Below are 15,559 nucleotides of genomic sequence, written 5' to 3' on the forward strand. Positions count from 1 at the left end.
ACAACAGGCTTCAGTTTCAAGTCGCCACTTGCATTTGCTCCTAACATAACGGTCAGTCTATCCTTAGCAGCCTTGAAGCCTGGAGCTCGTGCTTACTCTCTTGAGATATATGTGTGTGATGGCATTTTTTTCCAATACATTCCGGTTTCATAAAGTTGAAAATTTGGTCCAGTGTATAGCCCTCTTCCTCAATTAGGTTTTCAGTATCGGCGGAAATGCCTTTGCTGCTGTTTCATTTGTGCTCGCAGCTTCACCTGATAATTTCACATTATGGAAAGCGTGACATTTCCTGAAATTATTGAACCAGCCACTACTGGCAGTAAATGGAGGCACTTCTTGAGGGTTTTCAGCTTTATTTCTAAAGTCTTCAAATATTGCCAATGCCTTTGCTTTTATCGTAAGCAAACTTGTTCCCGATCTCTTCTTTGTTTGATCTTCTATCCAAACAGATAAAAGATGTTCCATCTCTTCCAGTTCTTTGTGTCTTGATCTAATTGATTTTGTTACACTTTGTGTTATTCCTGCTATGAAAGTTGCTTTTATTTTTTCTGCATTCTTTCTAATTGTTCTCAGCGTTCCCTCATTTAGGCCTGTAGCATGCACAATATCGCATGTTCTTTCATTCTGCTAAAAGCTTTTCACAATTTCATATTTTTCTTCTATCGATATTGCTTTTCTTTTTTTCTCTGAAGTATTTTCACCAGAACGCTTCCTTTTCACACTTTTTTCAAGTATTTTACTCATTTTTTTGAGAATAGAGCACAAGTATAAAAAGAACAAAAATGAGGAGGCAAGCTTGATATACATAAATGAACAAATAGCAACTGGATAAACGATGCAGTGCCCATGTAGAAACGGAATAAACAATGCGTAAAGGCGGAAACACACTATTCTCACATATTACATGCTTATGTTTTTCTAAAGCACATTTCTGGAGGTCACTACCATAAAACAATAAAAACAATTTGCAGTTTCCAGTTTATTGGGGGTTCCTGCTAGTGAAGTTTCTGTGGGTTTTTACGTTATTATGTGAAATGTGTTTCCCCTTCCACGAACTCATAAAAACAAATAAATTTTCAGAATCTTCTTTTCATTTCTACTGTGTTGTGTTCAGCTGGGGTGATTATGCTGCGTTAGACTATCATTTCTTGTAAACACAAAGGCAAATCGTGCATAAGCGAATTATGTTCGTGTTATATGTGACATCATTCCCCTATTTATAAATCGCGTATGATCAAATTCGTGTAGTGTAAACATGTGTTATACGAGGACTGACTGTACTTCAGTCAGACAATGTAAAAGATTCTGACTTACCAAAGTGAATGGTTAAACCCTTAGATTTACCAAATTTCAGTCTAGTAACATATATATTTAGGTCTATTATATAGGATATTGCCAAAATAATGTAAATGCCTGAGTGAATTTTTATATATCTATGGAAAATTAGATCATTGGTTGGAAAGAGAAAAATGCAAATTGTGTGCTAGATAACTGAAGGTTGCATGTATAAAGACTGTCAGTTGGCATGAACCTATTAGGAGATAATTAATTTAAAAGAGTTTTGATTACTGTAGTTCATATGGCAAGAATACTCTTATCAATATACCTGAACTTAGTGTGCTTTATAGCAGTATTCTTGAAATAAATTGTCACCTTGAGAATAATAAGAGGTACAATCAGAGTAAGTCAGAGTTATGTATAAACGATTTAAATAGCCATATTTTGTAGGTAGAATGACAAATGTGGATAAAAAGTTATAGGTTTCTCAATAATGTTGCAGATTATCTGGTGACTTATGGAGAATAATAAATTAACATTGGAAGAAAGGCAGTGCATTCTGAAATGATATTAAAAGTATAAAAATGTTATAAAGAGAGGCTCAATATGTATGAGAATTGACATTCCCATACATTCTGAACCAGTACAGGAAGGGTACCAGTGCATCTATTAATAACCCACCTTCATGAAGGACATGGAACTGTTCACAGCATTAATAAGGAAAGCTGTGGGAGGAAAAGAACATCAAAAAGTGCCTAAAACATTCAAGCCATTAGAAGTGTTATGATCAGTCACAAAAGGAGTCAACAAGATGGTGTTCCCAAGACTGTTTGAGTTACTTAAATGTTATGAGGTTTGTTATAAAGTTTAAACCTTTCATATCTCTGCTGTTGCATGTGATTCAGGAAAATGATGCTGGTTGACAAGTACAATTTTTTCAGGTACATGGTTTTCAGGATATAATCATGCAATCAGATGAAGCAGTGTTCAAATAAAATGGTCATTGGAATTGTCATAACTTTGTTTACTGTGCAGACAGTCCTCATTTCACACTGCAGAAACACGTTAACTTACCAGAGATTAGAGACCAGTGCATTGCTGATGCTATCAAGGCAGTGTTAGGTGGGTCGGAAAACTGCTACCTTGGGGGGGATTCAAGGACTAATAGATTAACAGTAGCCAATTGCAGAGGTGAAAGTGATTCTTGCACTGCTTCTATTAGAATGAGCAGAAGCCTGGAAAACAAGATGCAGGATGTTTCAGAGTCATTGCGGTACAAGAAAACACATGGGTTGTGTTAGGGGAGCTAAGAATAGGAACAGGTGCATGTATACTTGCGTGTACACCAATGCTAGGAGTTTGGTAAATAAATTTGATGAATTTGAGATATTGCTCAAAGCATCAAAGGCGGATATTGTTGGGATATCAGAGACGTGGTGTCACACAGATATAAGGAATGCAGAACTGGAATTTGGGGAGTACAGCGTCTACAGAAAGGATAGACAGAATACGAAGGGAGGAAGAGTTATGCTATTAGTTAAGAAACACATAAAATCCAAGGAAGTGAAGCCAGTTGACATCGCTGGACAGTGCAGTGTCGAGTCAGTTTGGTGTGACATAAGCATTGGGAGATCAAAATTGAGAGTAGGAGTGTGCTATAGGCCTAATGACTCTGATGAGTATAATAAGAAACTGTACAGGTAAATAGAGTGGGCCAGTAAATCAGAGAGTCTTATAATGGGGGATTTTAATTTCCCAGATATTGACTGGAATTTGTGGGTTGGTCACTCACACACTAGCAAGGCTTTTGGGGATTTATTGGATGATTGTTTTCTACATCAGCATGTTCGGGAGGCAACTAGAGGGAGGAATAATCTTGATTTGATTATCAGCAGTGATTCCTCATGCATTAAGAATCTGCAGATAAAGGAACCACTAGGTGGCAGTGATCACAGTGTGCTGAAGTTGGATTTACTCAAAGAGGTAACTACCATCAGGGGTATAGGGAAGGGTTATTGCTTTTGTAAAGGCGACTACGATGGTCTGAGACAGTATTTAAATTCTATACAGTGGGACCAACTGATGATGTTACCAACAGCAAATTCAAAATGGGAAGCATTGAAAGAACTTATCTTGGAAGCTGCTAGGCTTTACATACCAACTAAGAAATATTGTTCAAGGTTTAGGCCTAAATGGATGTCAGATGAACTAATGAGACACATGGCAGAGAAGAAAAATGCATGGGATACATATAAATTAACACATGACATAGAAGCCTATGATAGATATAAGCTCGTCTGTAACCAAGTCACAAAGGAGGTTAGGCAGGCAAAGGCAGATTACGAGAAATCTTTGGCAAGGGATGCAAAGAAAAACAGAAAAGAGTTCTTTACTTATGTAAACTCTAAAAGGAAGGGGATGAATCAGATTGTTCCGCTTGATATCGATGGTTAAACTGTTGATGATCCTGCTCAGGTAGCTAACTAACTAAATGAATATTTTGCATCGACATTCACACATGAGGAGTTATTCAACGAGGGGAATGCCAGAGGTGTATTCAACTCTGGCAGTAAACTAGATAATCTTGTAATAACTGAGAGTAAAGTGGAGGAGAAATTGTTGAAGATAAACACAAGAAAGGCATCTGGGGTGGATGGGATCTATCCAGTTATATTAAAGGAGGCAGCAAAGGAAGTAAGCAAACCCTTAGCCATAATTATGAGAGGTTCCTTGGACTCAGGGGAGGTACCCACAGAGTGGAGATGTGCAAATGTGATCCCAATTCACAGAGGATCAAAGGCTGTCACAAGTAATTATAGACCTGTGAGTTTAACATCTGTTCCAGGAAAATTAATAGAGGCACTGGTTAAAATAGCACTGCAGGATCATCTAGACAAGACTTCAGTTATAGCTCGGACACAGCATGGTTTTGTTAAGGGGAAGTCTTGCCTGACCAATTTGATTAGATACTATGATGCAGTCAGAAAAGAGCTGGATGCTGGGAATAACTTTGATATTATATACTTGGATCTTAGAAAGGCTTTTGATACTGTTGCACATGGAAGACTGCTGCTATGTATAAAGGGGTGGTTGAGGGGGAGAAGACAGAGAGTGGTAATCAATGGACACTGCTCATCGTGGGCTAATGTTATTAGTGGAGTCCCTCAGGGTTCAGTATTGGATCCATTATTGTTTTCTGTATTTAGAAATAATGTTGATGATGGTATATCAAGCTTAATGTCCAAGTTTGCAGACGATACAAAGGTTGGCAGGGTTGTTAAGGACACTACTGACGCTATGCTGCTGCAACAGGATCTGAAAAGATGGGCTGAGAGGTGCCAAATGAAGTTTAACATTGACAAATGTAAAGTACTACATATGGGAAACAGCAACCCCAGAGCAACGTATCAACTTTGTGGTACTACACTGAGAGTTGTAGAGAATGAAAATGACCTGGGGGTAATTGTGCAGGCAGATATGAAGTTCTCTGAGCAGTGCAGACAGGCTGCAAGAGTAGCTCATGGTGTCTTGTCAATGATATACAGGAATTTTTCTAGCAGGGATAAGGAGGTGATTATTCCCTTGTATAAGGCAATGGTCAGGCCACACCTTGAGTACTGTATACAGGTCTGGAGGCCTCATTTCAAGAAGGATGTAGAGCTGCTGGAACGAGTACAGAGAAGGGCAACAAGGTTAGTGAATGGAACAAAGGGACAAAGGGTTGCTCTTATGAAGAAAGGCTTAAGTTTTGCAAATTACAGTGTCTGGAGACTAGGCACAAGCGAGGTGATCTGATAGAGGTGTATAAAGTCTTGAATGGTTTAAGCATGCTCAATGCTATTATTATTATTATTAGCCATATGGTGCAGTGAAGCCTGAGGCTTATGCTGCACCAGGCAAAAAAAAAAAAAAAAAAAAAAATTCCCTGAGAGAGGGGGAGAGAGAGAGAGAGAGAGAGAGTCAGAAGCAGAAAGGAATCATCAAGAAACAGAAGAATGATGATATCCAGCTCCAGGACCCTGGGTGTGCCAAGCCCATACTCACTAGATGTGAGCCAATGCTGATGGGATTCTGCCTCTTGCTCAGAATAATCACCTGAGAGGGCATAAATTGAAATTGAGGAAAGACAGATGTAGGATAGATGTGCAGAAATTTGCCTTTATTCAGCAGGTAGTTGGTTGGTGAAACAGACTTCCATCCCTTGTTGTGGAAGTTGATAGCCTAAATAAATTTAAGGCCCAGCAGCTGGACAGGTATTTAGAACGAACAAAGGGGTGAAGTGGAGGTTTTTTTATTTATTTATTTTTTTTTTTTTTGGCTGATGCTGCATAAGCTTGCTTTCTTGCATCATATGCCTCTACTAATGCTAATGCATCCTTACAGATTTTCAGTACTGTTAGTGGGCTTGATTGGTTGGTTGATTTGTGGTTTTATTGCATAGTGGCAACTCTACCCATATTGCATCAAGTCCAAGGTTACAGGCAGTAAGGGGTATAACAGTAAATCACAAAAGGTATAGTGTATATGATACAAACTACAAATGTAAGTTATGAAAACACTCGTATAAGATGGATAACTTGTGTAAAGTGTAGAAAGTGCAAGTAAAAGATGTATAAGTCTGTATGATCATAGCATACAATGCTATAAGCCTGTATGATAGAGGCGAATTAATTGTAAGAAGGTAAAAACATACAACATATTATCTTTTTGCAGTTAAAATCAGCCTAATTGTACAGGGCAGAAGCAGTTGGTTAAAAGTAGTATAAGCATTACTTCACTCATTAAAAAAACAACAATTGTTGCCCCAGTCCATTTGGTATAATTTGTTTGTATTCTGTTTATGTTACATTACCCGCTAGAATGTAAGAAAACTTTCGTGATAGCATATCAGAAATCAGTATAAGGGATTAATGCGTTGAATTCAGTCAAGGGCAAGGTTAACTTTGCAGCCTGGTGGTGTAACTTATTTCACTCAGTCCCTGAATGGCCTGGAATCCAGCAAAACTGGAATAGAGTTTCCCCATGTGCAACCCAGAACTGGATGGTGATCATTCTTTATACGTGCAATAGCATGTAAAACACTTAAAGAATCAGTGTACAGGAAGAATTTGTGGTATTGCATTTCATATACAGCCACTCCCTGACTTACGTAAGGGTTGTGTTCCACAGAACTCTACATAAGTCCAATTTTATGTAAGTCGGAATTTCCGTAAGTTGAGTATTACGTAAGCCAGAGGAGTGCCTGTATATGCTCAGAGCAAACACAACAGCTTGGAATTCTGAAGTATATATGCTGGTCCATGATGCTGTCACAGACATTCTCTTGGGCATGAAAAGCTGGGCTTGGTACATGGGAGTCTAAAATGCTGATGTAACTGATATTCCAGTGATATACAAGTAGACTGAATTTCAGTGAAGTCTGGTTCTGCAACAACCAAATCCTCTGCTTGCACCTTCAGGATGTGTGACTGTTAATAATCCTGGGTATATTCCCCATTTGCAAATCCTGAAATATGGCATTTAGTATACTGGAGGTAACTACCCAGGTGCAAACTAATGTAAGGAGGGTTCAAGGTGAGGCGACCACACAGAGGAATGCCGTTCCCTCTGTGTTACCAGGCAATACTAGATGGTAAATTACATGCTCATCAACTGGTGCAATACCACCACTTTGCTTATTGGGGGGGGCTTAAAGTGGTGGAGCCCATATTTACTCTGCAGAGAAAAGCTCTGGCAACCTCCTCTCTTCTGTCATGCAATAATGATCAAAGGCTTTTTGTAGTTATGATGGGCATCATGGCAAGATCTAGTCTTCCCTATATTTTGAGGGCACAGCTCTAAAATGGTGTTCGCAGGCTGGCCGCTAGATAGTCCACCCGACCGAACCTGTTGGGAACTCTCTAGGAGGCTTCTGGATTAGCTAGTATATAATTTTGCTACCTCTACTCTGCCAGATAGTGGCTAGAAGGAGTCTGAGTAGTGTGTATGTGGTGGGGGGAGACATTGTTGAGGCCATATTATGTCAAGGAGCTGGGTATATTCTTGCTGTATCCAAAAATTTTATTACTTCATACAACATCCTTCCAACCACCTTTTCTTACTACTGAATACATTATGAAAGTCAAACTAATAGAATACACTTATCTGCAAAAAGATCTAAACCTCTGAAACACTTCCTCATTCATTCCACAAATATATGTGGTTTCAGTTGCATTGTCAATGATGTCCATGTCCACTTACATTCTGTCAATCCCACATACTTTTCTGAGAGAATTCCAATTATCAGTTTATTCAACCACTGCTTATCTCAGTTGCCCTAATTATTCACAGTATGATTCCTTTCACTTCAAAGGTGGTACTTGTGCATGTATCAGAGACTTAATAATTTGGAATCTACTCTTTTTGATCTTCTCTGGCTTAAAATCTCTCTACCCCATTTCTTAAAATTCATCTATTGCCTCTATTATTCTCCCAACTCCACTAATTACTTGGAAGTCTTTGACCTAATCTCTTTGAAACTTTACTTTCTCCAGGCCAACTTTTCTAACAGTGAACTAATTTTTCTTTGTGATTTTAATGTTCACATCTCTAGTTGGTTTCCGTTTTATAGTCACACAGACCTAGATGCAAAAGCCTTGGCATCTTAACCTAACAGGTAGAGATGCTGAGGCATTTTCAATTACTAATGACCTTGCACAGCTTGTTCATTTACCTATCAGATTAACCAGAAAGTTCTAACCACACAGCCAACACTCTTGATCTTTTTTCTCACAAACAACCCTTCCAAGTACATAGTCAAGGTGAGTGTCCTCTAGGCACCTCAGGTCATAACTTGGTGGATAATATGTAAGATATGTTTTCTTCTTTTCCTTTGTTGGATTACTGTTTTAAATCTGATGTCAGTTTTTGCTCAGATCATGTCAGTGAAATAATTCTTGTATTGATGAAATCCTTTATTCTACACTCCACCTTAAAATCTCTTCCTTTATCTAACCTTGGTTTTCCAATAAATGTGCCAAGGCTGTCCACAATTGGCTGGTTGGTTGGTTGGTTATTAGAAGTTTAATGGCACATCAGCATCTAAGGCTATCATGCGCCAACCACAATTGGCTTGCATCCAAATCTCCAGATTCATTTTCTGCCTACACCAGAGCTCATAACAATTGTAAAGAAATGATTAATTAGTCCAAACTAGATTTTGAACAAGCTAAGAGTATAAAACTTGCTTCTTGTCGAAATGGTAGTCAAGCATTCTGGTCTCTTGCCAAAGCTATTGGCCGCAACTTTTGCCCATCTCTGCTCCCACCTCTTTTAAAACTAGATGGTTCTATTGCCACCTTATCTAAAGATAATGTTGACCTGCTAGCATCCTACTCTTCTTCTAACTCATGTATTGATGAGCTTGGTAAATCTCGTCCTGCCATTCCCAGTACACTGCATTTAATGCCTTCTGTGGTCTTCCTTCAAAAGGATATCAGAAGAATTTTGAACGGCTTTGATGCCCAGAAAGTGCCAGCTCCTGATGATATTTCTTCCCTTGTTCTCAAAAGCTGTCTCCTGAGCTTACACCTGTTCTGTATCGCCTTTTTACTCTTTCTTATTCTACTGGTATTTTCTCTTCTGCTTGCAATTTATGCATATCTAGCCAGTTCCTAAAAAGGGTGACAAATGCCTCCCATCCAATTATCATCCCATTGCCCTTCTAATGGATGACCCAAACTGCCTGTGGTGCACCTGAAAATTGGGAACACTTATTATACAAGTGCCCAATTTATGACACCCCAAGAAACTTGATGATATTGAAGATTGGCCTCCACCCCAGCAACGAGGAGCATCTCTTTATTACTGAGGAAGGATACTACAAGGAATTTGTTAAATATTAGCATTAGCATTAGTAAAGGCACATTATGCAAGAAAGCAAGCTTATATAGCATCAGCCAAAAAAAAAAAAAAAACCTCATTTCGCCCATCCACTTGCTGAAAATGTTTGTCTAGTATATGCACAAAACAGTCTTTGAAATTAGAAAACAAATTCTCAGATAGAATCAGCAAAACACCCAGCAAATAGTTTGATCCAAAAATATCAAAATAGTATAAACACACCAAACCTAATCCTCAGTTAGGCTGATTCCACCTCAGTATTGACAATAACTTGCCCAAATGAAACACTGGGGAATTATTACCTGATTTGATCCCTGGGGCCCTGTTGTGTTCCCCCCTACTCTGCCCATACTAGTGTGAATGATATCCCCAAATGTGATTTTAGTGTTGTTGTCTGTATGCTTGTATACATGTATATGTAATAGATGTATAAATGTTCGAGCAAATGTCTATTGCTCAGTTTATGTATGTGTGTGTATATTTGTATGGTGTGTGTGCATGTGCTAGTGTATTGCTTAGTTTATGTATATGTGTATACATTTGTATGGTGTGTGTGCATATGCTATGCTGTACTGGTGTAGATGCAGTAGCATATTTGGCATATGCATCTAAGTCTCAGTCCTAGTGTTAATGAATGGAGTGAAACTGGTGTAATTCACATAACTATATGCATTTTTGCATCTGTGTGGTTTACCTCCAAGCTATGCAAGTGTGTGGTTGAGGGTTAGGGTGTGAACTTAACCTTAAAAAAAAAAAAAGTCATATATTCAGAGTGCTGTGGCAAGTGAGGGAAAGAGTGTATTTGAGAACGTCCACTGACTTGTTTGTATGTGCACTCTGAATATGTATATAAATAAAAAAATATATAAAATAATAAAAAAAAAAATAATAATAAAAAAAAAATATATTTTTATATACATAAACCAACTTTGGTTTTATAGGCTAAGATGTTTACATGTGGTGTGAATAATTCAGTTACATATGTTAACTGTGTGGTGGTCAGATAAGAACATCTTTTGTAAAAAGGAAAAAAAAAAAAAAAACAGTCAACTCGGCAACAAAAATTATAACAAAAACATTTCTGTTAAATTTATTTCATGGATAATCAATATTTTCTTGTGATTACGATTGCTATTATTACATAAATGCCCTGGTGACATTATTAAAAAGTTTATTAACTATTTATACTCACAAAGTTGATGAGATATATTAAATCCCAGTGTTTCATTAAATTTTTAACTGAAAAAAATATGAATGTGAGAGAGAAATTCCTGACTCTAGACACTTTCCGAGTAAACAATCCTGTTCTCTATATTTAGGGAAGGACACTATGTAGTTGTTTCTCATTAAGGTTATTATTATATTAATACCCCTCTTATACCATGTGAAATTGTAATCATTAACGGTTGCTTATTTCACTTGTTTAAAAATCTTTGGAAACACTTGGCATTGTGCAGTCTTCTAGGAAGATACAATATAGATGTTGACTTTGCATTACATTCAAAAATGATCACGTCTATTGCATTTGTTCCCTAAGAACACATTATTCATGCAATTACCAGTATAGAGAATTATTTAACAGAAGAGTTTGAATCAATTTTAGAATGATTTACCAATGTGTGTGTGTGTGTTTATATATATAATTATCTAAATGTACAATTAATTGTGGAATGTTTTCGGTAAATGGTGTTTGCCTATAGGTATTAGCGTGCTTACGATTCAGGTGATCTGGTTAGCCCATAAAGGCTATCTTAATTCTGTAGGGCCTATAAACATATTATATTTATGTAGCTTTTAACCTAATGGTAAGCCCCCGACAAAGTAGGGGGCTTTGAGCAAAGATAATACTAATAATATTAAATTATTTGTACCCATATAAACCAGTAAAAATTCAGAATATCAATCCCAGTGTGTAGCAAAATTCTGCTGATAAACAAGTAGTGGTGGAGTTGTTGCTTGCTCCAGTTCCAAAAGGAGAAATCATAAGATGGAGAACAAATATTTCAGGTAGGAGTGGTTGCCAAATGACTGTGCAGTGGACTCTACTGACAGGTGTAAATCAATGAAAGGTGCATGCACCCAGATGCCATATGGTTGGTTAGGTGTATGGCCAGTATCATCATCATGTTTACTCACCATGGGGCAATTACAGCTGCCTGTGTAGGATGATCAGGTAAAGATTTTAGTTTGAAGGCATATATTAAAGACAAATGCATATGGTGAGCTGAAAGAGGTGGTTCATTTGTTTCAGTATATAAGCTGTGAATCAGAGATGTGTGAAAAGCAAGTGTCACTATATGGATGGCTTGGTGATGTAAGTAATCCAGCCATCTCAGAGCATTGTCTTTGGCCATGGCATATACCTGAGATTGAACTAGGGCTCAATATAAGTGGAGAAGAGTACACCTATCTGAACCCCAAGAAATGGAAGAGAGCATACAAATTATGTTGATGCCTCTCATACATTTGGTCTGTAAATGCTTTAGAAAAGTCAGCTTCTTGTCACAGCCCTAAAAATTTCACATCTGATGATGTAACTTGAATGATATCCCTATTTAATTTCAGTTCTGGGTTCGGATGAAGGTTGCGCTTATGGCATAAGTGTGTTACACACAATTTTCAGAGATTAGCTGTTTATTTAGTATGTAATAGACATGATGCTAAATAGTTTGTATGGGGTTACACACACACACACACACACACAGTTGGAAAATATGAACTCAGCTTCTCCAGCAGTCATAATTATTCCTCTCCCCCTAGAATGACTGGGGCATGATGATATGAATTATTAGTTTTTCTTTTCATAAAAATTAAGGGACTTACCTTTTTATTTATTTATTTTTTTTTCTTTCAAGGTGTTGTTAAAATCAGCAACACTTAATTTAAAAATGTGATAAAGCAATTTAATTACAAGATGTAAAAAAAATTTAAAAACATACAAAAATATGAATTTATTTCAGCACTCAAAGACCTACCACATCCTTCATTCTTAATTTAAGAATAAACAATGTACATCAAAGATAAGAATATAAGCTATTAATATGTGATCAAAGAACAAATACAAGTCTAATAAAAAAGTAAACTGCAGCCATTATCAGTCCACTGCAGGATGAAAGCCTCCTCAGCAATACATGTTGAGGGAAATGGACCATAATCTACCATGTGATCCAGTGCAGGTTGGCAGATTTAGTAGTCAGGGGCTTGAACACCAGTCTACTCAAAGAGTGTGTGCTACTGCACTCTTGCCCCTGACCACTCGGCTGCTGCACAAGTCTATTACATCTTTAATTTGAGAATAGTTTTATATAAATTGATAAATTTGGTAATTTTGAATTACTGTTATTCTGTAATTTGGATTTTCATACCCATCATATATATTTTTATGAAAACTGCTTTGTTCCACAGTAGTTTTGGATGAAATTCTGGAAATTGAGCAATGGAGGGGAGAGGGACTGTAATAGAAAAAAAACAGAAATTTAAAACAATGAGAAATGGATGAATTATGCAACTAATGATTAATAAAATAACTATTTTAAATTCAACAGAAAAGCTAAAAATAAATTTTTTTTATAATTCAAAAAAGTTTAGTAGATGCCATGTTTGTGATCGATTTAAGGAACAACTTAAAAATTATCTACTGATCATCCCAGGACAAGCAAACAAAAACTATCTGTCTCCTAGTCTGTGAACCATAAGTTAAATGTTTTATTTCCTATGACCATAATTATGAAAAGAAATTCTTGGCTTTAAACATGGCCAAGATTTCAATACACTTTATCTTTCCTATTGTAAAATAATGGAAAATCCACTTAATGCATGCTTTATGAAATCCTAAATCATTGTACTCTTACAGCATTATGTCCTCATATCTGCTGAGCATTCTCTCTCTCTGAAAGTGTTTACCTATCTACAAGAATCATGTTTTCATTTGTCATTGCATTAGAAGACCTTCATGATAATTTTCTTCTCAATGCTTGCTTCTCCCTTTTTAATTTTTTTTATTTATATTCAGGCATTTCTGCATTAATTGCTTCTGAAGAAACAATTAATGTATAATGTATATTATCAACTATATATATTATACAGCCTGTGGATATCGTATTTGTCTTTGAACAGGAATTCACTAATGGTCCTTTTGTTTTAGCTTACTATACATGGTTAATGTTCACTGATGTAGAAAGAAAAATTCCATTATAAGAAAGATTGCTTTTTTAGCCCTTTCTGCAGTACCTGTATGCTTTTCATGTATGCTCAGATGATCATGTATGTGTATATACATTGAGGGCCATTTCTTGTTGCAAACTCTCTTGTCTGTATCAAAAAAACAACAACAAAAAAAAAAAACTAACAATGAGAATTTTTTACAATTTGTTTAAAATTTTGATTTGATTTATGACAGTAATTTCACCATGAAATTGAGGAATCAAGTCAAAATAAGGAAAAAAAAAAGTAATATTTAAAAGCATTTTAAGTATAGTTTTCATTTTTACAAAACATCAAAATTCACTCACATGGTTGATCACTAGCAGAAAACTCACTACCCTAAGCCTTGAAAGACTTAAGCGTGCCAAGTTTCATAGAAAATAAAATCATTGATATATGATTGAGGCTCCAACAGGTATTGCATTCAGCATGCTGCCATGATTATTGTAGAGATAACTGCAGCATTAACAGAAGTTTATAGATAAATTAAAGAAAAAGCTTTAAAACATTTTATTTAAACTGTTAAAGCTGATAAACTGCTTTATCTGATAAAAAAAATAATATTGAACATTTATAATACTCTCCTATAGTATTAAAAAGAGATTGTTGGTTGGTTTAACCATTCTCTGTCACCAGAAATAAATATTATGAAGAAATGCCTTTAACAATAAATAAATAAATATTTTTTAAAAACACCTATGATGCTAAGGTTAGAACAAAAACATATCCATTTCCACATTATAAATAAGAATACAGGAATGTTGTTTATTAATATACTAAGATGTTTATAGTAATAATTTTATAAAAGATTGTTTTCATTTAATACTAAGTCTGAATGAGAATTATTATGAAAATTTTGTGAGAGGGGGATAAGTAATTTTTTCATCAAGGTTTATGTATATTTTTGAAAACTTTTCTACAAATTGAGCTGTCTTTAATTTAATTTTAATGTAATTGCTATGGTTTATTTTTATTTAGGGCAAATTCTAGCATATTAGGTCAGAAAAAGAAGAATCAGAGAAAAAATAAAAACAAAAAGAAAAGGACATCCAAATCAAGTGATTCAGCTTCTGATAGTGGGGAGAGTGAAACATGGGACTCTGGAGAAGGTTCAGATGGTAGCAGCATCACAGAAACAGAATCCAATTCTGCAGTAGATTTTGCCAATGGAGATATTTTCACCAAGGGAAATCACACATTTTCAGGTGCTTCAGATATCAAAGAAGAAGAAAGTACTTTTGAGGGGACTCCCATCGACCATCATCGTCATCATGTTGAAAATAGCAGCTTCAGTGCAAATGGTGATCTAAAATGTGGAAGAGGTAGGAGAGGAAAAAGACAAACTAAAAGACGTAATAAAGGGAAAAAAATGGAATATAGAAATACACATAGTGATAGCAAGGCACAGGAGCTTTATGTCAATGGCTTACAAGACAGAATCGAAAATTCAGAACAGTGTAATGTCAAAATATTAAAAGAGGAAAGTGAGTGTGATTCAGAAGATCATAATTCCAAAGATTCACAGGATGAATGTGGAAGTGATTCCGGACACCATTCTCTTTCATCTGATAATGTGGAAATTGAAAGCTCAAATGAATGTAAAGATAATACAAAAATAGAGCAAGAAGAATGCTTACCATACATTGATTTGTCATGGGATAAAAGTAAATGTCAAGTTAATTTTACCAATCAAATAATTCAGCAGCTTGACTGAGATGTTATGAAATAGAATTCACCTTTATAAAATAGGAGTTTTTAGCTGATTAATCTAATTCAAAAATAAGGTGATAGAAAAACTATTCCACTACAAAGTAGTGATAGATATCACAAAGAACTTAGTCAGTTGCTTAATGCAGCGTTCCTATTAGCAACCATTGTTAAGACCACCGATCATTTATTTTTTTTTCATTTATTATTTTTAGATAGGTAGGTGGTTAACTGATTCCATTATTGCTGTGTAGTTTTGTATAAGGTGGCATTAATTCTAATTATAACTCTTTGCTACATTTTCTACATATCCATTTTGATCCATGTGTTAAGCACATATTTGTAGTATGTGGCATATTTTTAATTACTGTATGTAGTATGATGTGCTTTACTGTTTCACCCATATTACATCCTCTAAAAGCATGTTTATAAGAGGATAAAATGGAAACTTGTGGTAAAATAGGAAATAGACTAGGTTTACATATACACC

At 35.9% G+C, this 15,559-nt stretch overlaps 1 protein-coding gene across 1 annotated transcript in view; it reads left to right on the forward strand.

Moving 5' to 3' along the window:
* The window catches only part of Nop17l (PIH1 domain-containing protein Nop17-like), a 158,967-nt gene extending 143,891 nt beyond the window's left edge, over nucleotides 1-15,076 (forward strand). The window contains exon 6 of the mRNA XM_090387880.1: nucleotides 14,341-15,076. Coding sequence (XP_090244006.1) covers nucleotides 14,341-15,076 — 736 coding nt within the window. The remainder of the gene's footprint in view (nucleotides 1-14,340) is intronic.
* The last annotated feature ends 483 nt before the right edge of the window (nucleotides 15,077-15,559 follow it).

This window comes from Mastigoproctus giganteus, chromosome 13, assembly GCF_048544385.1.
Source record: "Mastigoproctus giganteus isolate SK-2022 chromosome 13, ASM4854438v1, whole genome shotgun sequence".
NCBI lineage: Eukaryota > Metazoa > Arthropoda > Arachnida > Uropygi > Thelyphonidae > Mastigoproctus > Mastigoproctus giganteus.